The sequence below is a fragment of the Pagrus pagrus genome (genome assembly GCF_965226575.1).
Source record: "Pagrus pagrus genome assembly, chromosome: 10".
Taxonomy (NCBI): domain Eukaryota; kingdom Metazoa; phylum Chordata; class Actinopteri; order Spariformes; family Sparidae; genus Pagrus; species Pagrus pagrus.
The window spans coordinates 18,823,467-18,851,223 of record NC_140194.1 but is presented as its reverse complement, the minus strand read 5'-3'; the positions used below and the strand labels follow the sequence as shown (position 1 = coordinate 18,851,223).

At 40.0% G+C, this 27,757-nt stretch overlaps 4 protein-coding genes across 6 annotated transcripts in view; all 4 read right to left on the bottom strand.

Annotated features, from left to right (window-relative positions):
* Nucleotides 1-106: 106 nt before the first annotated feature.
* On the bottom strand, nt 107-3,301 carry LOC311263701 (three prime repair exonuclease 2-like). The gene is made up of 4 exons (XM_084363971.1): nt 3,212-3,301; nt 2,887-3,115; nt 2,701-2,749; nt 107-885 (listed from the first exon to the last, which is right to left on the bottom strand). Exons 3-4 carry the CDS (start codon nt 2,747-2,749, stop codon nt 350-352), a joined length of 585 nt encoding a protein of 194 aa, XP_084220097.1. The 5' UTR covers nt 2,887-3,115; nt 3,212-3,301; the 3' UTR covers nt 107-349.
* A 2,654-nt stretch (nt 3,302-5,955) lies between these two features.
* On the bottom strand, nt 5,956-8,982 carry LOC311263634 (DNA polymerase III PolC-type-like). Of its 2 annotated transcripts, XM_084363830.1 has the most exons (4): nt 8,893-8,982; nt 8,568-8,796; nt 8,382-8,430; nt 5,956-6,626 (listed from the first exon to the last, which is right to left on the bottom strand). In XM_084363830.1, the coding sequence occupies exons 3-4, from the start codon at nt 8,428-8,430 to the stop codon at nt 6,088-6,090; spliced, it is 588 nt and encodes a 195-aa protein (XP_084219956.1). In that variant the 5' UTR covers nt 8,568-8,796; nt 8,893-8,982; the 3' UTR covers nt 5,956-6,087. The 2 variants fall into 2 exon arrangements, with proteins under 2 accessions (XP_084219956.1, XP_084219955.1); XM_084363829.1 differs by having other exon boundaries at nt 8,568-8,908.
* Nucleotides 8,983-10,895: 1,913 nt separating this feature from the next.
* LOC311263835 (DNA polymerase III subunit epsilon-like) lies at nt 10,896-14,994 on the bottom strand. Of its 2 annotated transcripts, none has more exons than XM_084364167.1 (4): nt 14,906-14,994; nt 13,558-13,629; nt 13,371-13,419; nt 10,896-11,645 (listed from the first exon to the last, which is right to left on the bottom strand). In XM_084364167.1, the coding sequence occupies exons 3-4, from the start codon at nt 13,417-13,419 to the stop codon at nt 11,107-11,109; spliced, it is 588 nt and encodes a 195-aa protein (XP_084220293.1). In that variant the 5' UTR covers nt 13,558-13,629; nt 14,906-14,994; the 3' UTR covers nt 10,896-11,106. The 2 variants fall into 2 exon arrangements, with proteins under 2 accessions (XP_084220293.1, XP_084220292.1); XM_084364166.1 differs by having other exon boundaries at nt 13,558-13,685; nt 14,906-14,962.
* Nucleotides 14,995-15,968: 974 nt separating this feature from the next.
* Nucleotides 15,969-27,757, bottom strand: part of LOC311264251 (unconventional myosin-IXAa-like) — a 143,964-nt gene continuing 132,175 nt past the window's right edge. Inside the window, exons 30-44 of the mRNA XM_084364973.1 lie at nt 26,681-26,797; nt 26,397-26,585; nt 26,035-26,082; nt 25,833-25,944; nt 24,965-25,026; nt 24,068-24,260; nt 23,651-23,779; nt 23,428-23,533; nt 23,003-23,134; nt 22,660-22,783; nt 20,393-20,413; nt 20,022-20,106; nt 19,823-19,940; nt 19,204-19,346; nt 15,969-18,979 (exon numbers count right to left, since the gene is read on the bottom strand). Of these exons, the coding sequence (XP_084221099.1) occupies nt 18,588-18,979; nt 19,204-19,346; nt 19,823-19,940; nt 20,022-20,106; nt 20,393-20,413; nt 22,660-22,783; nt 23,003-23,134; nt 23,428-23,533; nt 23,651-23,779; nt 24,068-24,260; nt 24,965-25,026; nt 25,833-25,944; nt 26,035-26,082; nt 26,397-26,585; nt 26,681-26,797 (1,971 nt within the window). The 3' untranslated portion in view covers nt 15,969-18,587. The remainder of the gene's footprint in view (nt 18,980-19,203; nt 19,347-19,822; nt 19,941-20,021; nt 20,107-20,392; nt 20,414-22,659; nt 22,784-23,002; nt 23,135-23,427; nt 23,534-23,650; nt 23,780-24,067; nt 24,261-24,964; nt 25,027-25,832; nt 25,945-26,034; nt 26,083-26,396; nt 26,586-26,680; nt 26,798-27,757) is intronic.

Genomic DNA, 27,757 nt, shown 5'->3' with positions numbered 1-27,757 from the left:
CTACTTTTAGGACCCTGACTCACTTTTTATCAAACAGCATAAAAACCCAACAACTAATAATAAAAAAAAACTTCCAAGTTGTGTAGAAGAATCAAATTGTTTTTTATTTTATTTTTTGGAAGAGTACAACACTTGTGAGTATGAGACATGTTACAGTACAATTCATCAACAAATCTAAACAATAATTATACAGAATGAACATATCAGTTTGGGGTTTATCACATATTATTGCTTATATTAATGCTTATTGAGATGAGAACAAAACTGCAAAGAAAAGCTTATTTTAGTGGAATATTTCTCTTTTCATGTCCTGATTGGTTTACTCTTGTTTTTTCCTGCTGCTTGTTTATTACACTTGGGACAAGCTGTAGGTGAATCTGGAGATATCTCTGCTTCCAGGATTCCACGTGTTGAACAGCTCCTGCAGCATCCTGGCGTCCTCCTCAGCATTATGAGCATCGTAGGTCTCTTCCAGGAAGTGGTGGACCAAGTTCTTCTGAGAGTAACTGTCCAGACCTCGATAGACATTCTTGCTCAGCAGGAAGGTATCCAGAAACCCTGTCACCACCTGCTGGAACTTCTGCTGGAGGTGGAACTGTCGCAGCACTCTCATGAGCACCGGTGCATCAAACCGCCTTGCACTGTGGGCCGCCAGCAGCACGGGGCGACGGAAGGAGCGGAGGAAGGCGATGAAGGAGGTGAGGGCATCAGAAAGAGGGACGGTGTGCACTGGAGTCCCACGGACAAACAAGTTTCCATCATGGACGGAACAGCCTGTGACCTCTGAGGCACTCCTTGTGATGGGGCGGCGGGGCAGGGTGTAGGCATTAAAGACAGTGTTTCCACGGATGGCCGACAACTGGATGAGATCACACACGTCAGTGTCTGATAATAGAAAGAGATTGATTAAGAGAACAAGGAAGTATATACAAAAAAAAACCAAAAACGGCTGAAATATTGTGGGTTTTCTGTATTTCACAGAGATCAACCACAGAGTGATACAGAGGTGGACAATACAACAAACAACTCCTCTCCTAAACAACTGTGCTAGATAGGAATTCATAGGACCTCTTAAGGACTATGAACACTCTTGGTTTTGAACATTTTCAGAAAGTGGACGTTGTTTTCTTGATTTCTGGGGTCAAAGACACTCCCTCTATAGGCTTTGCTTAGCATCGCAAGAAGCAGGAATCCAGATGAACTGTATATCCTGATATTCAAAACAAGAAAGCAAGCTGCAAAGTAGAGAAATGTACTGTCAGTAAATGAATGTCTGATATTGTCGGTTTGATTGCATATGCAGCCTTGTTGTCATGGCCATTGTAACCACTGAGTCATTCAAGCTGTACACGCCCACACAAAGCCAGTACCGCAGACTCAGGCACGTCACTTATCCTCCCTGTGTCTAGTTTCAGTTTCTTCAGCGGTTAATGACCGGCCTCCTACGACAGGAAGGATAGTTTTAACTAACTTACTGAACAAACAAATGATTATTTCCACTGAATACTTTTTATCTCAATTAATCAAGTAATCATTTGAAACATTGTTTTGAAATGCAAGAAAGTTTATAAAAATCTTGCCAAGCTCACAGGGGTCTGTATTTAACATTTAGATAGTCACTGTCTGCATGATGATGATGACTCTGCATGTTGCAACTCTACTGCGTCTGTCATGCCACCCTAACTCTCTGTTGTGTAATGTTAATTGCTCAAAGTGTAATGACAGCCTTGTGATAATCTGCCTTTCACTGATCAAACTGTACACTTTCATTTCTCATGAACTGGAAGAGACTGAAATCTCAGGAGCGCTGGGATGAAGGGCTTGTGTGCTGAGAGGAAAAACGCTGCATGTAAATCTTGTCTGAACAATATCTTGACATCTGCGGCTGGATGATCGACACTGCCCCTTTGCCTTGTACTATCCGTTTGTTTCTATTCAATATGGGGTTTTTATACCATGAGCACCAAACAGAGGATGCTTGCCCTCATTAAGGGACGATGAGCTTAATAATGCCGATGAGCAAGGAGGATGTGGGTGCATTACCCTCTAACCCTCTTCCAAGTAAAAGAGGCATGGTGATGTCCCGTTTGTTGCACTCTGAAACCTCACTGTGATGCCACTAAATCCAACACGCTGGACTTTTAAGTAAGATTTTGAATGCAGGACTACTGACAGAGTATTTTTACACTGTTAAGTTAAAGATCTCAGTACTTCTTCGACAACTGGCTAAAACAGCCCAATCCTCACCAGAAAAACTACCATATAGGTCGACTGTGAAAGCAGATTAGTGCCACCCATATTTACATTTAATGTTAGGTGTCGACCTCGAGTGGCTGTAGTAATTATGAAGGCAGCAAAGGTGGACATCGGGACTAAAGGACTATTTCAGTTATTTTGTCGCACACAATGGTAGAACTGAACATAATTACTTTGACAGAAGGATCTTAGTAATGAAGGCAACAACATGCGGCTGAAAGCTCTGAAAAATCTCCAGCAAGTGGATCTGTTATTTTTAAGATCACATATGAACCTTCGAACTCAATAAAATAACTAATATAAAAATATTTATTTTTAAAAAAAAGGAAACAATGTTCCCCCTTTAACACAATTGTCCGATAAAGATGAATAAAAGAATGAATGAATGAATCTTATTTCTGACATTGACACTGATAAATGATTACTAAGCAAACAGATTGTTACCTAATCCAGTGGTCTCCAGGTCAAAGAAAACGATGGTATTATAAGACATCTGCAGAAATCAAACAAAGACATTTGAACATGAGCTGTAGAGTTAGCTTTAAAGCTAGCACAAAACAAAAAATAGTTCTTTTTATTTAAAAAAAAACATGTCTGGTAAGTTGTGAAATGTAGAAAGAAGCAGCTCACCGTGGACAGTTTGGTGTGTATCAGCTGAGTCGAGTGTCAGAAGTGAAGTCAGCTTTAAAAACCTGTGATGTCTTCACAGACATCCAGTGGATCAACAGGTGAAATCATTACCACATCATTTCAAAACCTACAGAAACTGAACTGAGTTTACTTTCACTTCAGTGGAACAGAAACAGAGGTGTTTCTCCTCCTGGTGATCACCTCCCTGCTCAGCTGTGCTGGTGTGGTCCTGTCAGGACACAGTGACAAAACAAAGGATGAGCTCTTTTTTCGTGTGAAGGTGGAAACTTCTTGTGTGTTCTGCTCTGTTAGTTTCAGTTCTGACCTGCTGAGTGGGTGAGGCAGTGAGTCAGTGGAGGGAAGGAGAGGCTTTGTTTGATTTAGTAACCGTCACGTGGACAAAATGTGAGAATGAAACGTATGTCTAAAAAGAAAATAAAGTCATAAATAAACATGGAACTAAATAAACAAATTGCAAAAAAAACGATAAATATTAACCCTCATGCAGCTGTTGATACATTTTAAGTTTTTTAACTTTCATTTTTGAATCATTTTGTCTGTTTTAATGCATAGTGCATACACTTTGATTAAGGTGTTTGTTTGTTTTTTCCTTTTACAGTTCAACCTCAGCTCATATAATATGTCTTTAACACACTGTGTATTTTACAGACAGCTAAAACTGAAACTGTTACATATTATGAGTAGGGCTTTGACATCGAACTTCGGTATTCGAATATAATTCGAATATTAAAAAAAAAAAGATATTCGAACGAATATCGGGCAGCTTCTAAATATTAGAACCTATAATAAGCATTATTTTTGGTAAATGTGTTTGCCTGAAAACGTAGTTTTCGGTAAATGTGTTTGCCTGAAAACGTAGTTTTCAATCCAGTATCGAGGCTTTTTTCAGCCTGTTTTGTGAAACGCGAGCTCATGAGCATTGATCACCTGGGGCTTCTGTACGTTATCACGTCGTTAGCGCCTGACGCCTGTTTACACTCTTTCACAGAAAAACAATGGCGGAGCAAAAGGCTACGAGTGCGGAAGGAGAACTATACACGCCGGAAAATTTAAGGAGTAATGTGTGGCGCTTCTTTGGTTTCCTGAAACAAGGAAAAATAATGAGAAAGGACAAAGTTATTTGTAAAATATGTAAGACTAAACTTATCGACCACTCCACGACCAGCAACTTGAGAGCCCACCTGTCAACACTTTTCTGTCTATTGATTGATACACTGCCCTCTGGTGGACAGAACATAGAACAAAAGAAAAACGACTTTCTTTTGATACTAATATAGGTCTTACTGGAGGCATTTAATGATCAAAATATTATCAATAAATATTCGAATATATTCGAATATTAATATTAATAAACAAACGAAGTTCGAATATGATTTTTTGGGCAAATGTCAAAGCCCTATTTATGAGCCAGTCATTACAGCATTAAATCATGCATCCCATGTTAGCAGGCTTTCATTCTGTGGTCCTGGATGAGTTTTTGTATTTTTTGTATTTGTAACAATTTTTCACTGATAGGACAGTTTTTTAAGTTTGTACACTGCTCAAAACAATTCAGGGAACACTTTAGTCACACATCAGATCCTGATGAACAAATTATTAAAAACGTCTGTAGTTATAATGTGTGGTGTGTGTCTGTGGCGAGTTAAAGTATAATTTCCCAACAAAAACAAGCTTGTTCACAGAAAATCCACTTCCCCAATCAATCACTTTGCGCATGCGCAGAAATCCTTTCTTCTTCGTCTGTAAAATACGGAACTGATACAAGCGTCCCAGGCACAGTGCTGCCCTCCACAGGAGACTCATGGACACGCAACGAGACAGAGAAAGTACCCAAAAGTCACAGGAAAGATGTCGTGTTAAAATACTTGAGTAAAAGTGAAAAGTACACATACAGATAGTAGGTATTTGAGTGAACTAATTGCCCACTTCGACAATTATCAGATCTGATGTTGAGCATTTTTTTTAGATTACTTAAATCAGCATTTTATTTTAAATCTGATAGCCGATCAAATAAATAATTTAAAAATACGCCGATGCAGCATGCAATCTGCTGAGTTACTACTAAGTAAAAAATAAACATCATATGCTGTAAATAATAAGTAAAAAGATAGATATTTGCCTTTAAAATGTTGTGGATTGTAAGTTTAAAGTGGGAAACTATACTCAGCACTTGTGTAAATATACTTAGTTACATACTATCACTGGAGACTGTGGTAAATAAAAAGTTGGATATGACCATGCCATATATAAATCAATATATAAACAGTTTGGATGGTGAATATGATGAAGATTATAGTTCTAAATTTTGTAAGAAAGATGAAGATACTCTTATTCGTAGTATTTTTAGAGGATTATTTGGGCGGTACTGTGTGCACTTTAATAGCAAAGAAATCTTTGCTTACTTTGATTAATCCTCAGATTACAAAAGAGTCCAAATCATATTTATATATAATAGGAGAAATGTGAAAAAGAAATTGTATTAGTTTTTAATTCCCATTTTTAAAACTCTTTTCCTTTTGTGTATAAATTACCTGGCAGGGATTCTTTCAAAGTATGACATACACATAGAAATTACAGTACATCAAAATGTGACATACAGTCTGTAACTGCTCTCAAAAAGGACATTTTTGGCCATGTTTTGTGGTATTTTGATTGTATACATCAAGAGTCAAGGTTTTTTATTTATTTAATTTATTATGTAATTTTTACAGTAATTATACAACACAGGGATGTAGTATGAAATGCAAGTTGTAGTCTCTTCATTCTACAGAAATGTTTTTTTTATTAAACTAATTGTATTTTCAGCAAACCATCCCATTCATGGTTTTCACTTTAAGTATACTGTGATGCATTTATATCACAAAGCTCCACTGATCAACACAACAACAACTAATAAAAAAAACTTCCAAGTTGTGTAGAAGAATCAAATTGTTTTTTATTTTATTTTTTGGAAAAGAGTTCAACACTTGTGAGTATGAGACATGTTACAGTACAATTTATCAACAGATCTAAACAATAATTATACAGAATGAACAGATCAGTTTGGGGTTTATCACATATTATTGCTTATATTAATGCTTATTGAGATGAGAACAAAACTGCAAAGAAAAGCTTATTTTAGTGGAATATTTCTCTTTTCATGTCCTGATTGGTTTACTCTTGTTTTTTCCTGCTGCTTGTTTATTCCACTTGGGACAAGCTGTCGGTGAATCTGGAGATATCTCTGCTTCCAGGATTCCACATGTTGAACAGCTTCTGCAGCATCCTGGCGTCCTCCTCAGCATTATGAGCGTCATAGGTCTCTCCCAAGAAGTGGTGGACCAAGTTCTTCTGAGAGTAACTGTCCAGATCTGGATAGATATACTTGCACAGCGGTAAGGTATCCAGAAACCCTGTCACCACCTGCTGGAACTTCTGCCTGAGGTGGAACTTTGGCAGCACTCTCATGAGCACCGGTGCATCAAACCGCTTTGCATTGTGGGCCGCCAGCAGCACGGGGCGACGGAAGGAGCGGAGGAAGGTGATGAAGGAGGTGAGGGCATCAGAAAGAGGGATGGTGTGCACTGGAGTCCCATGGACGAACAGGTTTCCATCATGGACGGTACAGCCTGTGACCTCTGAGGCACTCCTTGTGATGGGGCGGCGGGGCAGGGTGTAGGCATTAAAGACAGTGTTTCCACAGATGGCCGACAACTGGATGAGATCACACACGTCAGTGTCTGATAATAGAAAGAGATTGATCAAGAGAACAAGGAAATATATCAACCACAGAGTGATACAGAGGTGGACCATATGACAAACAACTCCTCTCCTAAACAACTGTGCTAGATAGGAACTTATAGACCTCTTAAGGACTATGAACACTCTTGGTTTTGAACATTTCCAGAAAGTGGACATTGTTTTCTTGATTTCTGGGGTCAAAGACACTCCCTCTATAGGCTTTGCTTAGCATCGCAAGCAGCAGGAATCCAGATGAACTGTATATCCTGATATTCAAAACAAGAGAGCAAGCTGCAAAGATGAGAAATGTACTGTCAGTAAATTAATGTCTGATATTGTCAGTTTGATTGCATATGCAGCCTTGTTGTCATGGCCATTGTAACCACTGAGTCATTCAAGCTGTACACACCCAGACAGAGCCAGTACCGCAGACTCAGGCACGTCGCTTATCCTCCATGTGTCTAGTTTCTTCAGCGGTTAATGACCGGCCTCCTACGACAGGAAGGATAGTTTTAACTAACTTACTGAACAAACAAATGATTATTTCCACTGAATACTTTTTATCTCAATTAATCAAATAATCATTTGAAACATTGTTTTAAAATGCAAGAAAGTTTATACAAATCTTGCCAAGCTCACAGGGGTCTGTATTTAACATTTAGATAGTCACTGTCTGCACGATGATGATGACTCTGCATGTTGCAACTTTAATGTGTCTGTCATGACACCCTAACTCTCTGTTGTGTAATGTTAGTGGCTCAGAGTTTAATGACAGGCTCATTTAGGGGCGATGAGCTTAATAATGCTGATGAGTAAGGAGGATGTGGGTGCACAACCCTCTAACCCTCTTCCGAGTAAAAGAGGCATGGTGACGTCACCAGCACCTCTTTGAAAAGCTGAGAGATTTCCGACTCAAAGTGCTTTGAGCGGGTGCACAAAAAAGGCGAGGCACTCTGATTCTCTAGGTCCCGTTTGCTGTTGTAGACGCTCTCTCCTCATTAGGAACACTTGAAAAACGATGCTGGCGCTCAGGAACAAATGCTAGGTGGACACAGGTCCTTATTATCCTCCTTATCATACAGACTCCATGAATCCATCACTTTTTTAGCCGCCTCCTTAAAGGGGAGGGTGAGATGAGGTGTGTTCAGTTTGTTGCACCTCACTGTGATGCCACTAAATCCTACACGCTGGACTTTTAAGTAAGATTTTGAATGCAGGACTACTGACAGAGTATTTTTACACTGTTAAGTTAAAGATCTCAGTACTTCTTCGACAACTGGCTAAAACAGCCCAATCCTCACCAGAAAAACTACCATATAGGTCGACTGTGAAAGCAGATTAGTGCCACCCATATTTACATTTAATGTTAGGTGTCGACCTCGAGTGGCTGTAGTAATTATGAAGGCAGCAAAGGTGGACATCGGGACTAAAGGACTATTTCAGTTATTTTGTCGCACACAATGGTAGAACTGAACATAATTACTTTGACAGAAGGATCTTAGTAATGAAGGCAACAACATGCGGCTGAAAGCTCTGAAAAATCTCCAGCAAGTGGATCTGTTATTTTTAAGATCACATATGAACCTTCGAACTCAATAAAATAACTAATATAAAAATATTTATTTTTTAAAAAAAGGAAACAATGTTCCCCCTTTAACACAATTGTCCGATAAAGATGAATAAAAGAATGAATGAATGAATCTTATTTCTGACATTGACACTGATAAATGATTACTAAGCAAACAGATTGTTACCTAATCCAGTGGTCTCCAGGTCAAAGAAAACGATGGTATTATAAGACATCTGCAGAAATCAAACAAAGACATTTGAACATGAGCTGTAGAGTTAGCTTTAAAGCTAGCACAAAACAAAAAATAGTTCTTTTTATTTAAAAAAAAACATGTCTGGTAAGTTGTGAAATGTAGAAAGAAGCAGCTCACCGTGGACAGTTTGGTGTGTATCAGCTGAGTCGAGTGTCAGAAGTGAAGTCAGCTTTAAAAACCTGTGATGTCTTCACAGACATCCAGTGGATCAACAGGTGAAATCATTACCACATCATTTCAAAACCTACAGACACTGAACTGAGTTTACTTTCACTTCAGTGGAACAGAAACAGAGGTGTTTCTCCTCCTGGTGATCAGCTCCCTGCTCAGCTGTGCTGGTGTGGTCCTGTCAGGACACAGTGACAAAACAAAGGATGAGCTCTTTTTTCGTGTGAAGGTGGAAACTTCTTGTCTGTTCTGCTCTGTTAGTTTCAGTTCTGACCTGCTGAGTGGGTGAGGCAGTGAGTCAGTGGAGGGAAGGAGAGGCTTTGTTTGATTTAGTAACCGTCACGTGGACAAAATGTGAGAATGAAACGTATGTCTAAAAAGAAAATAAAGTCATAAATAAACATGGAACTAAATAAACAAATTGCAAAAACAGAATAAATATTAACCCTCATGCAGCTGTTGATACATTTTAAGTTTTTTAACTTTCATTTTTGAATCATTTTGTCTGTTTTAATGCATAGTGCATACACTTTGATTAAGGTGTTTGTTTGTTTTTTCCTTTTACATTTCAACCTCAGCTCATATAATATGTCTTTAACACACTGTGTATATTACACAGACAGACAGACTAAAACTGAAACTGTAACATATTATGAGCCAGTCATTACAGCAAATCATGCATCCCATGTTAGCAGGCTTTCATTCTGTGGTCCTGGATGTATTTGTAACAATTTTTCACTGATAGGACAGTTTTTTAGTTTGTACACTGCTCAAAACAATTCAGGGAACACTTTAGTCACACATCAGATCCTGATGAACAAATTATTAAAAACGTCTGTAGTTATAATGTGTGGTGTGTGTCTGTGGCGAGTTAAAGTATAATTTCCCAACAAAAACAAGCTTGTTCACAGAAAATCCACTTCCCCAATCAATCACTTTGCGCATGCGCAGAAATCCTTTCTTCTTCGTCTGTAAAATACGGAACTGATACAAGCGTCCCAGGCACAGTGCTGCCCTCCACAGGAGACTCATGGACACGCAACGAGACAGAGAAAGTACCCAAAAGTCACAGGAAAGATGTCGTGTTAAAATACTTGAGTAAAAGTGAAAAGTACACATACAGATAGTAGGTATTTGAGTGAACTAATTGCCCACTTTGCCAATTATCAGATCTGATGTTGAGCATTTTTTTAGATTACTTAAATCAGCATTTTATTTTAAATCTGATAGCCGATCAAATAAATAATCTAAAAATACGCTGATGCAGCATGCAATCTGCTGAGTTACTACTAAGTAAAAAATAAACATCATATGCTGTAAATAATAAGTAAAAAGATAGATATTTGCCTTTAAAATGTTGTGGATTGTAAGTTTAAAGTGGGAAACTATACTCAGCACTTGTGTAAATATACTTAGTTACATACTATCACTGGAGACTGTGGTAAATAAAAAGTTGGATATGACCATGCCATATATAAATCAATATATAAACAGTTTGGATGGTGAATATGATGATGATTATAGTTCAAAATTTTGTAAGAAAGATGAAGATACTCTTATTTGTAGTATTTTTAGAGGATTATTTGGGCGGTACTGTGTGCACTTTAATAGCAAAGAAATCTTTGCTTACTTTGATTAATCCTCAGATTACAAAAAAATGGATCCATTTCATTATATTACTGGACAATCATATTGATAAAAAATTGAAGAAATGTGAAAAAGAAATTGTATTAGTTTTTTAATTCCCATTTTTAAAAATCTTTTCCTTTTGTGTATAAATTACCTGGCAGGGATTCCTTCAAAATATGACATACACATTAAAATTACAGTACGTCCAAATGTGACATAAAGTCTGTAACTGCTCTCAAAAAGGACATTTTTGGCCATGTTTTGTGGTATTTTGATTGTATACATCAAGAGTCAAGGTTTTTTATTATTTATTATTTAATTTATTTGTCATTATACAACACAGGGATGTAGTATGAAATGCAAGTTGTAGTCCCTTCATTCTACAGAAATGTTTTTTATTAAATTAATTGTATTTTCAGCAAACCATCCAAATTAATGGTTTTCACTTTAAGTACACAGTGATGCATTTATATCACAAAGCTCCACTGATCAACCAGTGCAAACTCTACTTTTAGGACCCTGACTCACTTTTTATCAAACAGCATAAAAACACATCAACTAATAATAAAAAAGAACTTCCAAGTTGTGTAGAAGAATCAGATTGATTTTTATTTTATTTGTTTTGGAAAAGAGTTCAACACTTGTGAGTATGAGACATGTTACAGTACAATTTATCAACAGATCTAAGCAATAATTATACAGAATGAACATATCTGTCAGTTTGGGGTTTATCACATATTATTTGTCTTCTCAATGCTTATTGAGATGAGAACAAAACTGCAAAGAAAAGCTTATTTTAGTGGAATATTTCTCTTTTCATGTCCTGATTGGTTTACTCTTGTTTTTTCCTGCTGCTTGTTTATTCCACTTGGGACAAGCTGTAGATGAATCTGGCGATATCTCTGCTATCAGGATTCCACACGTTGAACAGCTCCTGCAGCATCCTGGCGTCCTCCTCAGCATTATGAGCGTCGTAGGTCTCTCCCAGGAAGTCGCGGACCAAGTCCTTCTGAGAGTAACTGTCCAGATCTGGATAGATATACTTGCACAGCGGTAAGGTATCCAGAAACCCCATCACAACCCGCTGGAACTTCTGCCTGAGGCGGAACTTTCGCAGCACTCTCATGAGCACCGGTCCATCAAACTGCTTTGCATTGTGGGCCGCCAGCAGCACGGGGCGATGGAAGGAGCGGAGGAAGGCGATGAAGGAGGTGAGGGCATCAGAAAGAGGGATGGTGTGCACTGGAGTCCCATGGAGGAACAGTGTTCCATCATGGACGGTAAAGCCTGTGACTGCTGAGGCACCCCTTGTGATGGGGAGTCGGGGCAGGGTGTAGGCATTAAAGACACTGTTTCCACAGATGGCCGACAACTGGATGAGATGACACCCGTCAGTGTCTGATAATAGAAAGAGATTGATTAAGAGAACAAGGAAGTATATACAAAAAACCCCCCCAAAAAATGGCTGAAATATTGTGGGTTTTCTGTATTTCACAGAGATCAACCACAGAGTGATACAGAGGTGGACAATACAACAAACAACTCCTCTCCTAAACAACTGTGCTAGACAGGAACTTATAGACCTCTTAAGGACTATGAACACTCTTGGTTTTGAACATTTGCAGAAAGTGGACATTGTTTTCGTGATTTCTGGGGTCAAAGACACTCCCTCTATAGGCTTTGCTTAGCATCGCAAGCAGCAGGAATCCAGATGAACTGTATATCCTGATATTCAAAACAAGAGAGCAAGCTGCAAAGATGAGAAATGTACTGTCAGTAAATGAATGTCTGATATTGTCGGTTTGATTGCATATGCAGCCTTGTTGTCATGGCCATTGTAACCGCTGAGACATTCAAGCTGTACACACCCAGACAAAGCCAGTACCGCAGACTCAGGCACGTCGCTTATCCTCCCTGTGTCTAGTTTCAGTTTCTTCAGCGGTTAATGACCGGCCTCCTACGACAGGAAGGATAGTTTTAACTAACTTACTGAACAAACAAATGATTATTTCCACTGAATACTTTTTATCTCAATTAATCAATAATCATTTGAAACATTGTTTTGAAATGCAAGAAAGTTTATACAAATCTTGCCAAGCTCACAGGGGTCTGTATTTAACATTTAGATAGTCACTGTCTGCATGATGATGATGACTCTGCATGTTGCAACTCTACTGCGTCTGTCATGCCACCCTAACTCTCTGTTGTGTCATGTTAGTGGCTCAAAGTTTAATGACAGGCTCATTTAGGGACGATGAGGTTAATAATGCTGATGAGTAAGGAGGATGTGGGTGCACAACCCTCTAACCCTCTTCCGAGTAAAAGAGGCATGGTGACGTCACCAGCACCTCTTTGAAAAGCTGAGAGATTTCCGACTCAAAGTGCTTTGAGCGGGTGCACAAAAAAGGCGAGGCACTCTGATTCTCTAGGTCCCGTTTGCTGTTGCAGACGCTCTCTCCTCATTAGGAAAACTTGAAAAACGATGCTGGCGCTCAGGAACAAATGCTAGGTGGACACAGGCCCTTATTATCCTCCTTATCATACAGACTCCATGAATCCATCACTTTTTTAGCCGCCTCCTTAAAGGGGAGGGTGAGATGAGGTGTGTTCAGTTTGTTGCACCTCACTGTGATGCCACTAAATCCTACACGCTGGACTTTTAAGTAAGATTTTGAATGCAGGACTACTGACAGAGTATTTTTACACTGTTAAGTTAAAGATCTCAGTACTTCTTCGACAACTGGCTAAAACAGCCCAATCCTCACCAGAAAAACTACCATATAGGTCGACTGTGAAAGCAGATTAGTGCCACCCATATTTACATTTAATGTTAGGTGTCGACCTCGAGTGGCTGTAGTAATTATGAAGGCAGCAAAGGTGGACATCGGGACTAAAGGACTATTTCAGTTATTTTATCGCACACAATAGTAGAACTGAACATAATTACTTTGACAGAAGGATCTTAGTAATGAAGGCAACAACATGCGGCTGAAAGCTCTGAAAAATCTCCAGTAAGTGGATCTGTTATTTTTAAGATCACATATGAACCTTCGAACTCAATAAAATAACTCTTATTTCTGACATTGACACTGATAAATGATTAATAAGCAAACAGATTGTTACCTAATCCAGTGGTCTCCAGGTCAAAGAAAACGATGGTATTATAAGACATCTGTAGAAATCAAACAAAGACATTTGAAAATGAGCTGTAGAGTTAGCTTTAACAGTGTAGATGAGCACAAAACAAAAAATAGTTCTTTTTTAAAAAACACGTCTGATAAATTGTGAAATGTAGGAAGAAGCAGCTCACCGTGGACAGTTTGGTGTGTATCAGCTGAGTCGAGTGTCAGAAGTGAAGTCAGCTGTAAAAAACCTGTGATGTCTTCACAGACATCCGGTGGATCAGCAGGTGAAATCATTGCCACATCATTTCAAAACCTACAGAAACTGAAGTGAGTTTACGTTCATGGAACAGAAACAGAGGTTTCCCGCTGAGTGGGTGAGGCAGTGAGTCAGTGGAGGGAAGGAGAGGCTTTGTTTGATTTGGTAACCGTCACGTGGACAAAATGTGAGAATGAAACGTATGTCTAAAAAGAAAATAAAGTCATAAATAAACACGAAACTAAATAAACAAATTGTAAAAAAAGAATAAATATTAACCCTCATGCAGCTGTTGATACATTTTAAGTTTTTTAACTTTCATTTCTGATTCATTTTGGCTGTTTTAATGCATAGTGCATACACTTTGGTGAAGGTGCTTGTTATTTTTTTTTCCTTTTACATTTCACCCTCAGCTCATATAATATGTCTTTAACACACTGTGTATTTTACAGACAGCTAAAACTGTTACATATTATGAGCCAGTCATTACAGCATTAAATCATGCATCCCATGTTGGCAGGCTTTCATTCTGTGGTCCTGGATGAGTTTTTACTATTTTTCACTCATAGGACAGTTTTTTTAGTTTGTACACTGCTCAACACTTTAGTCACACATCAGATCTTGATGAACAAATTATTAAAGTTGAAAATCTTTACTAATGTACATTGTATAATTTGTGGAGAGCAGAATGACGTAAGAGCACATCAGCCAAATACATGCTGTTTCCCTTGTGTCCTATAGGGGGCTCTCCCTCACGATAACACTAAACCCTCATGCGACTGATAAAAGATCACATTTAGTACAAATTCTGCCATAAAAATACTTTATATTAAGCATATGGACAATTGACATGGCATTTTTTTTTTCATTCAGAAAGACGATGTTAACAAACTGGTATTTAAAGGGTTAAAATCCTGAAAATGAATGAATATTTGTGCAGTAAGATGCTTAGTGGTGATGTCGTTTAACTCATGCGCCGCAATGTAGCCTGTTTATAGCCTAACATTAGCTTTTTACTTCTAGCATTAATTTATGCTTCAAAAATCACAAAAATGGTGTTCATCTGTCAAGATTATCATGCCGAACACACTTGCATGAAACACATAAGTCATAAATTTGTCGAGGGAACTAGGGCGATGCTAACCTTCAGGTGTTTGACGTTGTCTCAGAAGACTGTTTTTCACCATGACTTGACCGTTTACACCAAATGTATCAAATGTTGTGTCATGTCATGTTTTAACTCTGGTTTACCAGTCTCTCATTGAATCCATACTCACTTTCAACATCTCTTCCTGGTACAGCTTCCTCTCATGTAAACACAAGGCCAGACTATCCCGCACAGTTAACCAGGCCAGCAAAATCATCGCAGCACCACAAACCCCCCTCTCGGAACTGCACAGCCGGTCCAGATCTCTCTCACCTCTCCACCACTGCTTTCAGCTGCTATCTATCTATCTATCTATAAATCTATCTATCCTTCTTTGTTGCCTGTGGAGAAAGTCACCAGACTCCCTTTGAAAAATGCTTAATTTTAAGACTAGATGCATCGGGAGAAACTGTATAAACTTTGTCAAACACTGTCTACAACACATTCTTAACTATTTGGGCCTACTTGTACATTTGGCAAACTTTGTACATGAACTTATTTCCTTCAAATGTGAACAGCCTCTCAGAGAAGACACACTAATGTGTCAGAAAAAACAAAAATGTCTGACCTGCCCCTGACAAGTGTTTGTTGCATTTGTTTAATGTTGTTTTGATTGGTGATGTTTTGTAATGTGTTTTCCAGAGCTACAACGCAATAAAAAAAAATCCCATCATAAAAAATATTATTTCTTGTGTAGCATAAAGGGACTACAACTTGCCTTTCGTTGTACAGGCCCGTGTTGTAGAATGGTAAATGAACCTTGAACCTTTCCCAGTGAAGACATACAGTACAAATGATTACTGTGTTAGAAAAATGTCTGACCTGCCCCTGACAACTGCTTTTGTTGTATTTCTTTAATATTGTATTAATTGGTGATATATTTTTTATTACCTAAAAGACAACACTTACCACAGTCGGTTCACTCTGCTGCCATCTGACTAAAGATACAGAAGTATCCGCTGCCGTACCACCAGACTACAGAGCAGCTTCTTTCCTCAGTCTTTAAGACTCCTAAACTCAACCTCACTCCACCATAAAACATATTTTTTTCTTGTATTGAGTTTATCAACCCTGTGTCTTGAATAACAAATAAATGAACCTTGAATCTTGTCCCTATGCGTTGGGAAGTACAACACACACATTTCTCTCTGGACTTCATCACGTGAAAGATCACTCAACTCATTTGTGTTTGGCTGCAGTTTCGCTTTTTTAATAAGCAGATGAATTTCCCCCATAAAGTCTTTTTTTCTTACAACCATAGACATGTTTGTATCATTAAAAAAAAAAAAAGAAATATAACACAAGTTGCACCTTATACATAACCGTGTCCAGAGTGGCGCAGACAAAGAGACACGCTTTTTTTTTTTTTTCTCGCATCGTAGCACAAACATGACAGACCAAGTGTGGCCTGTTAAAATGTTGTCATGGTTAATAGTAGATAATGAACCGTACACAGGATAATATATCCTTTTATAACACCTTTTATGACAGACTCTTTTAAACCAATGTACACCCCAAAAGCATGATCATAAATAGTACATACACTGTGTATAAAAGAGGAACAAAAACAACCAGAGAAAGCAGAGCATGCCTTCCAGTGACAGGTACATTCACTTTTTTTTAAGTTTTTTTTTTTTTTTTTTCTTTTTTTGCCATATTGACAGCCTGGACATGTACAAAGACCATCCCAGCAAATATCAATGTAAAGATATTTGACCTGGAATCGGATTTGTCCTTTCAGCTCACCTCTGAAACAGCTTTTTCTTTTTTCAAACAGGTCTACAGTTTAAGTTGTAAAAAGACAGCACACACTGCAAGTCTCCACACCTGCATTGAAACTGAGATCAGCACAGCCTTTACTGAGACTTCCAGCTTCAAGGAAAAGTGGATTAACACTGATTGTGTTGGTGAGATCGGAGCCCAGAAGTATCTGATCGCAGACGCAGCAAGCAAGGAGGGGTATTGCGGCTAAAGTACGGAGACATCATTGCTGTTAAGCGACTCAGTAGGCCCATAAAATGATTATTACACTGACTGTTTGGATACTGTATGGACAGAGACGGAAAGATAGGAAGAATATGCAGAAACACGTGGACGGTCTGAGTCAGTTGCTACTCGTTTGTCTGGTTAACAGGCAGATTAAATGCTACTTTTCACAGCCAGAGCCGGGAAAGAAGAGGATGGAAGAGTCTATATGGTAAAAGAGAAGAGGAAGAAGAAGAAGAAGAAGACGAGAATATTCTGGATGGCTCAGAGGACATCGTGGACGGTTCAAAAGTTTGTGAGAGTGCAAGAGTTTCCCCACCGGTGCAATGAAATCCGGACTAATAAAACATTTCGTAAGTCTGAGTGTGTTTTAGTGTCACTTGATGGTTGCAGAGACTTTTTTCACCTTCACAAGAGAGGAAACACTAGTGTATGTGTTTGTAGAGAGGACTCCACATGCACAAAGGTGGAGCTGAAACAGTGGCAGGAATTATTCATTCATTCATTCAGACATGCACACACACACACACACACGCGCATTCACACAGGAAAGAAAAAATGGCTTTCGTCTGAACAAAAAACAAACCATGAAACAATATTGACAACAAAAACATGACATCTTTGATATCAATAACAACACCTATAATACAGCAATAATATTTATATTTATAAAAAAAAAAATTCAAGTCCTGACGTAGTAACACTGATGTTTCTGAACAAAACAGAAGGAAAAACAAAAAGCTTGCAGGGAAAGGCAGATACAATTCACTTATGGCTGATTGACATTTGACACCTCCGGTCAAGTAAACGTGACACCAGACACGTAGCACTGCGAGCGACAGCTTTTCCTTCACTTGTTTCTCATGAGTATAACCCGAGGACACATGAAACTGGCTCTGTTCATTGTGAAATAGGAAAAGAGAAAAAAACTAATGACAGCAAACCGAGCAAAACCAGCACAGAAACTAAAGTGGAACCTGACTTCCAAACACTTCACTTTGCAAAACAGAGGAACGAGAAATAGAGATCAACAATGAACGACCCAGGAGCAGCACTGGAGTTTCTTTCTATGTACACTTTTTTCCTCTGTAACATAATAATAATAATAATAATAATAATAATAATAATAATAATAATAATGTAACATACAGCTGTAACATATCTCTGTACAGTCTCTTCAAACAGACGTAGGAAAAAGTGTGATGGAGTAGCATGCAGCCTCTTGGCTGGTGTGTCCTGTGTAAACGTGAAAAGCAGACTTAGCTTGGCGCTGGTTACAGACAAAATGTCCGCCAGTTCAGTCAGTATGGCTACATTTCTTCTGGGTGGCTTCAACCACCTGCCCGCATGCTAAAAAATAAAGACGGAGCGTTATAAGATTTGGCTTTGCAGGTGTGGGTTTTCTCTGCGTGTCTCACCACCCGTCCCTCCCTTCTTCTCTCTGTCCTCTAACCGACCCCCGGTGCTCCAGCAGGGGTCACACAGCACTGAGATCAGAGGGTCAACAAACATGGCCGACCATGTCTCTTCACTCTGTCCCAGCTTTCTGCTGTTCACATTAGTCATCAGTCCTTTTTTTTTTTGACCATCTGTCTTTTTGTCCCTCTGTGTCATATTTCCAGTCCTCTTTTCTTTTATTCCGTCTTTCTTCCTTTGACTGGACCAGGGGAGGAGGGGGGTGGGCACTGAGGAGGGGCGGCAGGCGACACTGGGCCCCATGACCAGCCTCGTTCAACCCCGGACTCTCCCTCCTCCCCTTCTCGTACACCCTCCTGCACTCAAACAGGCGGCGGCGGCGGCGGCCGGCGTTCCTTCTTTTCTCGGCTTCACACCATGAACTCGTTGCTGCCGTACAGAACCAGCTGCTGTGGCCCCGAGCTAAAGTCCGACTCCCTCCGGTGGCCTCCCGAGGGCTCGCGCGGTGAGCTGCGGCTGAGCCGGAGCCTGTGGCGGGTCTTACCAGTTCTTTGGCTCCCCTCCGCCTCGGCCAGCGGGGCCCCCAAACCACAGGAGGTGAGCAGGGGCCCGGAGGAGGAAGAACGGAACCGGTAGTGAGGGGAGGGAGAGCCGGAGGCGTTGGAGGAGAGAGAGGAGGAGGGGTGGTAGGAGGAGGAAATGGTGGAGGTGGAGTCAGCAGAGTCCTGGGAGTCGGGCTGACGGCGCAGAGCTCGTCTGCCGATTGCATCCGACTTTCTGGAGCGATAAGTGCCGCCGCGCTCTGTGGAGAGAGAGCGGCTTTGTCACAAAACTTTTACAACACTCAAAACAATGTAAACCACTTAAAAAAGGCAATTAACCCGCCATTCCCACTCTCTATCCCCTCACAGCAGAGAGAATGCAGGTGAAGGTGAAGATTTTGGTCCAGTCTGTGTGACTCAATGCAAATAAGAATCTATGAGAGCATCATCATGTTCAGACATACAATATGGCACTCACACGTACCAGAGGGGTCTGAGGTGGCTCCCTCCGTCTCCATGGTGATGTTCTCAGAGCTGTCCGCTGTGCCGATGGATGCTTCAGATTCAGGCGTGTCATCGTCGGACGCCCGCGGCTCCAAGATCAACATCTCATACGTCAGCTCCTCCCTGCACACATGAAAGTTACAATGAGCTTTATCTGAATACTTTTTTCCATTTGAACTTTGGGGTTTTCCTATTGCATGCAAATGTATAATTTGGATTGACCTACAGGACCTACCTGGCCTGATAGCAGTCCTCACTAATGATGTGCAAGGGTCAAAGTGATTCTGTCCTGATACGAGATGTGACATGTATTGCATTCGGGTGTCCCTGCTGACTATTTTCTACATGAATCGACTGATTGTTTGGTTCGTAAAATTTCAGGAAATAGTGAGCAATGCCCCAAAGTGACACTTTGACAGTGGTTGTTTGTCCAACCATTAGTTCAAAGCTCAGATTTATTAAAAATAATTTAAAATCAAAAGCAGTAAATCTTGACATTTGTGAAAGATTACTCAAACGATTACAAAATATAAGCTTGCATGCACACTTTAACACATGTTAAACAAAACACTTCCAACATCATCTGGGAGAGACCGTACTTCTCTTTCTGCAGACTCTCGATCTGCTCGGTGAGGATTCGCTCCTCCTGCTGCATCGCCTGCTGCTGCTGCTCGTTCAGCCCGACCTCTACAGCATCCTCTCCTCCTCCTCCTCCTCCTCCTCCTCCTCCTCCCCCTCCTCCTCCTCCTCCTCCTCCTCCCCCTCCCCCTCCCCCTCCTCCTCCTCCACCTCCCGCACTCTCTCCATCCACCACAGGGGGCACCTTGGGGCTGAGAGGAGGCGAGGGCGTGTGGCCGCTGCTTTGCCGAACTCGACTTTTGCTCTGCAAGTTCATACAGAAAATCACAGAGCAGGAGAGTGTGTCAGGGGAGGCGGACCAACTAGAATCATCTGCTCTTGTTGTTGACAGTGACAGTGACGGTGCACAGACAGAGAACTCGCCATAGACACGTTTAAATGTTTGGACCACATACGGACTATACAGAGGATGTATTGACCACAGCTCACAACATCATCGCTAAGAGACTATGACTGCTGCTCGACACACACACACACATACGAACACATCTTCTGCTACAGACACACACATACACACACACAAGCATTACCTTAAGTTTAGCTGAGTTAGGCTGCGTGTTAATCAGTTGTGAAGCAAAAACAGAAAGCAAAGAGCAGTCAGTGGAGCTAACAGTCAGAGGGCTGCTGACTCAGAGCGCTAACAGCAAGCATAAACATCAACCAAATACAAAACTACTTACTGTGCTTACACTAAGCAGATATAACATTGAAATATAAACACAACTGTAACAATATGATAACCAGAATATAAAAGTATCACACTGTTCTTAGAGTAAAAGCATAATCTTTAAACTCTTTTCTTTGGTGGCTGTTTCCAGTGGGTTCAGGTAACAACACTGGAACAAAACAGTAACAAATACACAAACAGAAGGCTAAAAGAGCTAAAAGAGAGCGAGCTTACAGACAAACGTGGCGACTACGACTATGACTGGAGGTATGACAGACAGTATGAGTGGACGGATCAGATAGACTGACGGACAGGACTGGTGGTGGGCGGTGGCACATGGAGTGGCAGGGGCATACATACCGGGGTGGCAGTGCGGGTTATGCTCATAAACCTAACAGCAATTAGTACAGGTTTCTGGAAGGAGGGGTGGGGGGAGGAAGGAAGGAAGGACAGGTTAGGGTTAAGGAGTGGTGATTGTAATCATGTTAGCATGGATCTGCTGATTCACTGGTCAAAAGGTGTCAACATTTAGGTTTAAACTGAGCTATTTAGCCAAGTTTTAACCAACACGAAGACATCTTTTGATCTGCAAATCATTAAATCCATGTTCAATGGGAAAGTATTGATACAGTTGATTGGTGGAGGAGTTTGGGAGACTTGGGAATCATAAACAAGTCGGCACCATCTTTCCGATTAGTGTTTGCTATGAAGAAATATTACACATCGTGATGCTCCTCAGGGAGCACGACAATTAAACTCCCTATTAAAATGTAGTCATAGGAAGAAACATTAAACAATATATTGAGTGTGCTGTATGTCTTTGCAGCTACAATGGGAAGTTGGTTTTATTCTGTATAGTTCATATTTGATGTGAAACAAAGCTTAAGTAGATAAATAGTCATGTTTAATTTAGCTGATTTTCCATATTGGTCAGCTTTTGTTGTGCTGTTGGGAGATGTATATGTTTGAAGTTGTCGTAACTATATGCTTATTTTCCCGATTTACTTGTGAATTGAATATATTGATTTAAATGACTAATATAAACAACATTACCAGTTATTGATGGTTTATACTTGCAGTGGGCAAATGGCCCTGAGCTACTTTTCACTCTTTCCTCTCTATCTTTCTTTGTTTCTATATGGATGTTGTTTTTCTCTAAATGAAAGAAAGACTTTGGGAGCTCTCGAGAATTTTTTTTAAAGGTTGATGTTACTGTTAGTAGATAAGAGTTGGAACTAGGGGCGTCACGAGATCATATTTTCACCACACGATTATCTCGACCAAACATTTTCACGATAACAATATAATCCCGATATCTATAGAAAATCTTCTAAAAAAAACAAAAAAACACTGTCAAGTCAAATGTATTTTTAGCTTTGCTTACTGTGTGTTTTGTCTCTTTTTTGGCAAATAAATCACACTCAAAATACAAGTGTGGGGAGCTGGAGAGAGAGTCTGTAACCATAACTGTAAGAGAGCGTACACAAATTACACTTAATGACTAATAAAAAGGCAATGAGATGAACTCATATAAAAAGATCTACAATATTATCATGTATTATTGATACAATATCAATAGTTCCTTTTTTAATATCATGGATATCGTCATTATCAATATATCGCAACACCCTTGGTTGGAACATGCATTAATAATGGAGAGGTATTAGTCAACATAGTTAGAAAAGCTCTTATAAAAGGGAAAGATATTTGTGTGTAGCCTTGATTTGAAGAATTCAAAAACTAAATTTTATACAAGATAACATGCTAAACACTTTATTTTTCAAAGTTAAAAGTAGTAAATTCAATCAGTCTGAGTGCTGCTGTGAGAGTTTTAAGGTATATCCCCTTGAGTGTGTATTTGTCAGCTTTTTGCTCGTGCTATACAAACAGAGCAAAATCTGTTCATGAAAGATGTCAAGAAACACAGAGGAATGAACTCCTGTCATGGCCGTGTGAGGACCATGCCAGCTGCTCGTGGAGCTGAGAAACTGTTGTGTCACCATTTAAATGATGAGTGAGAGGAACAGGCAGAGAAATGTCCATGTCAGCGTCAGGTATTATCGCACCGACACCTTCAGCATCATGATTATGCTACTTGGCCTTAAAGGGCTGACTGAAGTCTGATCTTACCATGGACTTCCTGATGTGGGTCAGTCTGCTCTTGGCTTTGTTTTCTGCAAACTCCAGACTGCTGATGTCCTTCAGACGAGCTCTGTACTTGCCCATCTGCTCGTTGATGATCAGCTCCACACACCTACAGGGAAGAGATCAGAATAAAAATGAATAAAATGCGAGTAGAACAAAGGATTGGGATCCACAAGCTACAAAAATAGAGAGCTGTAAAGTGAGACATTTTGTTCTGTACACTATTCTGATCCATAAAGCTTCTTTGGTCCAGGCTTTTATTTCCATCAGTCAGCCAAAGAGTTAATTTGGGGAACTACAGAGGGAAGTTAAAGGCTGCTGGACGTACGCTGTGGTCTTGCTGATGTCTTGGACGCTCTGCAGCGGGTCGATGGTGTCAGGACAGCGAAGGATGCAGGGAGCAAACACGATAGCGAGGGCGTTGGCTGACATCCTGTTAGTGTCCTCCTGCAGGGCGATCCTGAAACAAACCACAATGAAATCCCGTTAATCCTGATGTTGATCCTCACAGAGTTTAACACCCGTTCCCACCAAACACACCGGACAGGGTGGCATGAGAATCCAGAATATGTGATAATCAGCGAGAGAAAAACAAAGAGAATCTGAAACCTCTGCTTCAAATATTAAACTGCGCAGCCACTCTGCTCACAGGCAAAAACATTATTCAGATCTCATTTCAAAACCCAGTTTTCAGAAGGAGGCTGTCGCGCCTGAGGCTGTACAGCTGATGTTGATTATTATCTCATCACCCACCTGACCAGATGGAAGATGAGGCGCTCCAGTGTGCTGAGGTGTGTCCTGCTGAGCTGGTCGATCACCGAATACACCCCTCGTATCACCTCCCGCTTGTCTGGCTGACCTGAAAAGAAAACAAGCACACACCATCAGACCAAGTAACGTTTCACCTCCTGAAACAGACTCTCAGCTGGAGGAGTCTCTGAGCTGGAGTCACTGAGGGAGCTAATTATGAGCTTACCCATGGCCCTGAGGAACTCCTCGTACAGTTCAAAGGTCATGAGAGGGCTGGGCAGGTCACGGAGCCACTGTTTGAGAACGCTGGCAATGACGTGGATGTTGTAATCATCCAGGTTCACACTGTTCACATCTGGAACAGAAAGACACGTTCAGGTAAACTAACTTTCCTTCAGCCTTCTCTTTTTGTGAAGAAGAAGAAGAAGAAGAAGAAGAAGAAGAGCAGTAGAAGTAGAAGTATTTAATTGTGATTTTATAAAGATATACATTATCAAAATCATTCTTTACTTACTAACATTCAAATTTCATCACATTAACTTTCAAAACAGAAGCACAAAATGAACAAATATTGAACAAGTTACATGAAACCACAGGTATGAAAAACACGTTTCTCCTTGTTGTGGGGTCAGATCAGTCTCACCTGTGTCCAGCCCCTGGCGGAGTTCTTTGATCTTATTGGTGGAGCCCGACTTCCTGTAGATCCCCTCTGTGTAGAGGCCGTGCATCTCAATGTAGTTGATGAGTTTCTCCACCAGCTGGGGCACCGTCCGCTCCTCGCTGGTCAGACGGGACAACTCCACACCATACTGTCGAGATGACAGCTCCGGATCGTACTTTTGTACAAAAATACAAACACAGAAACATAAAAAAGTCACATTAAATTGAGCCTGCTGTACTGCATGGGACTTTTGCTGTGGCTGCTGTTATTATGGCATGAAGATAAGGACACAGTAGATGCTAACATATGCTAACATTAGCCACGATTAACTACTGGTTACACCAGACCCAGTAGGCATGTAGCAGCAGAACCTCTGAGTGTATTTAATGAAGCAAAAGTGCATTTTATTTCTCCTAATTTCAACTTTCTTTTAACAAGAGGATGATTTCTTTAATTCTACTTTGAAAAAGCTTTTATAATAGTTGATTAGAGTAATAGGCACCAATGGATGCCTTCATCTATAAGACCTAAATGCTGAGTATATATGAAGTGTTTGGTTCGTTAGCAGCTATTAAAGTTTTCCTCATAAATATGTTTTTTTAAGTTTACATCTAATAGAGAATATCTACAGAGATATATAGCCAAAAGAAAATCTCTTTCACTCTGGAAATTTACTGGGCACACTGTAAAATTTTTTCTTGTTTTCATAACATAAAGTCAAGTAAATGAAATGGGAAAAAAAAATTTTAGTGTCTGATTAGTGTCTACACTGATGTGACGTCCATATCGATTGTTGTCTTTGTGCATTCTAACACTGCAGTTAAATTACAGCGTCCTGAATCAAAACCTTCAGATAATGGACAAAAAATCTCAACCTACCTTTTTACTGCACTTGGTGGTCATTTTGGAGCAACACTTCCTGTGGCAGGCGTAGCGACACACTGCAGAAGCACAAAACAGCACGACAGAAATCAGACTGATGGCATTTCTCCTGCCTCTGCACGACCGCAACAACAGCTGCAGTTAGTCACGACCCCAAAGACTCGACTGCAAATGTCGAGGCGGCGGCAGAGAGTTTGGATGTGATGTCTGCTGCTCGGTGAAAGTGCAGATGGATTGTAACTGGATAGAATTCAGATTTATGAAAGGAGAGGGAGGTTTAATCTAATATTTCTGATACTCAGGGAGGCAGGGCAGGAGTGTGAGGTTTGTGAGTATGAATGTAGTGTGTGTGTGTGTGTGTGTGTGTGTTTGTGTGTATGAGTGTGTGAGTGAAAGGAGTAGGAGGGGGTGTAATGTACTGTGTGGGAGGAAATAAAAACTACACACATGGGCGTGATAGCCTGTGGGTAAGTGAGTTAGGAGAACATTAGGAACTGCTGCTGGTGTGTGTATCAGTGTGTGTGTGAGTGTGTGTGTGTGTGTGTGTCATATTGGGCAGACTTGCAGATATTCAAAAGCTGCTTTTATGGTGAATTCAAACATGCAAAATAAAAATGTATTATGTAAAAAGGAAAAAATAATAATACCTTATTAAATCCAAGGTTTATAATATACCATTAAAGGATAACTTCACCCAAAAATGAATAGAAGACTCCTGCAATGTGATATACTGAAGTATATCACCTTGTAGGCGTCAAACAGGTATTTTTATGACTTTCCCAGAGATGTATTCAAATTTGACTTTCACAGTCAGTCACAGTCTATCTTAGTTAAGCATGTGTGTATTTGTATGTCCAATCCTCACGTTTGCAGACGCAGGCTCGGTCCATCATCCAGATGAGGGAGGAGCAGTACTCGCAGTAGGTAGGGATACTGTACTGTGTGGACTTGAAGATGTGGCCGTTGTGTTCTTCAACCTGAAGCACAGACACCACTCAGCTCAGCGCAATCATCGCTTTTATTACAAATAAAAAATAAATGAAAAAGTAATTAAATGTACAACTCACAATGTCGGTTTCCTTCTTCCTTGACTTCTTGCGTTCACGTTTCGGAGCCTGAAGAGAGAAAAATGTGTTACCATGTGTGTTTTGTGTCTTTCATCTGAGTGCACGTGTAATGAATTAATGAGATTATTGATTCATCAAAAACTTAAGCTTCAAATATCAATTTTAGATCCCCCTTTAACTACATTTTCAAAACATACTCTGGTCTCCCTTAAAGCTCCACAGAGACACCAAATGTCCTGGTCAAAGAAATTGCCGAGAAAATTTCATCTGCATTTTAAATAAAAGCGATTACATCTTCTTCTGTATATTTTTATATTTCTTTGATTTTTTTCATGCCTCTATGCAGTTTTTAACTTTCTTACCCTGCCGATAGTCCCCTCCATTGGCTTATACTCGGTCATAAACTCGTCCAGGAAGACCTTGAAGGTGTTGACCCACACCTTCACCGGTGATTCGCTCCAGTCCCTCTGCTCCTGACGCATGGATTTCTCCAGGATGTGCTCGAACAGGGCATAGAGATCCTTGTAACGGATACTCTTCCCATCATCCATCTGGTAGTGAGAGCAAAGGTAAGGGAAGGAAATATTTGACGGGATCATCAACTTAACATTTATGGATAATCACAGGTAAAAAAAGGAGGACTCACTGCCAGGGCGGTGGAGTAGGAGTTGAAGATGTTGATCCTGAACTCCTTCAGCGCTTTCTTGAAGACGACATCCACCATGGTGTCCTTCTTACCATCTTCAGACTCCAGGTCAGCGATCTGGAGGGACAAATGAGTTTCATGTAAACAAACTCAAGCAGCTGATGATAATAATTTCACTTCAAAAGAGGGTGTAAATGCATCTTCTCAGGCAATTTAAGCATATAAATACACAAAATATGAAGTTAATATACTATTTGTCAGACTTGTATGTGTGTAATAGTAGTAATAGTGTTAATGTAAGACTTTTAAAACACATGTTTTTTAAAAAAGAAAAGAAAATGACTTCTGCAACTGATGTCTGGACATTTGAGATTATTTCAGCACAACATCAATGGGCCACATTTTTAATAATAAAGTGTAAGATTTCCAATAAACAAACTTTGTTGTAACCTTCAGTGGTTCCCCTACTTTAAAAGATTTCACAAGAAAAACATTTTTTCTCACTTATCCTGTTTTATCTAAACACATGACGTTAATCTGTCCGCCCCCAATACAAAAGAAGTGGAAGGGAATTTTGTTTTTGAAGCTCCCAGCTTTTAAAGATTACATTTTTTTTTAATTAGTCTGCACTGTCTCTTGCCAGAAGTATTTTTCCAGTTAAACTGGATCATCTAAAGACTTCACTGTAAACGGTTAAATAAGGAAAATGTTCAATAAAATAAATAATCCCTGTGATAACTGATGACCCCGAGGTCTCTGTCTCCGGAGTAAGATGCGGCTGTTTCCTTTCTTAAAATTCACTTCAATGCTGTGAGCGTGACAAGCAAAATAATATCAACCTCAAGTCTCATAGACAGACATCTCAAAACCTGGACAAATTCAGCCAAAATCTATCTAATTTGGACGAACTGAGGTTTTAAGATTTGGAGGTTGTATTATTGCTTTAGCAAAATTAGGATCCGCTCCTTTAAACTTTGTATTCTGAAGCCGGGGTTTCTGGTTATATGACGTCAGCACACAATGACAGCAGGTCGGGTAACACTTACTTTATTGTGTACATGTCTGTGAAGTTAGCCC

What these genes read in the sequence shown, in the direction of transcription:
- LOC311263634 (XM_084363830.1), bottom strand. Translation starts at nt 8,430, where the DNA reads ATGTCTTATAATACCATCGTTTTCTTTGACCTGGAGACCACTGGATTA. An exon ending in CCTGGAGACCACTGGATTAG is followed by an intron (nt 6,627 to 8,381) that starts GTAACAATCTGT and finishes TTCTATTATCAG; the next exon opens with ACACTGACGTGTGTGATCTC.
- LOC311263835 (XM_084364167.1), bottom strand. Translation starts at nt 13,419, where the DNA reads ATGTCTTATAATACCATCGTTTTCTTTGACCTGGAGACCACTGGATTA. An exon ending in CCTGGAGACCACTGGATTAG is followed by an intron (nt 11,646 to 13,370) that starts GTAACAATCTGT and finishes TTCTATTATCAG; the next exon opens with ACACTGACGGGTGTCATCTC.
- LOC311263701 (XM_084363971.1), bottom strand. Translation starts at nt 2,749, where the DNA reads ATGTCTTATAATACCATCGTTTTCTTTGACCTGGAGACCACTGGATTA. An exon ending in CCTGGAGACCACTGGATTAG is followed by an intron (nt 886 to 2,700) that starts GTAACAATCTGT and finishes TTCTATTATCAG; the next exon opens with ACACTGACGTGTGTGATCTC.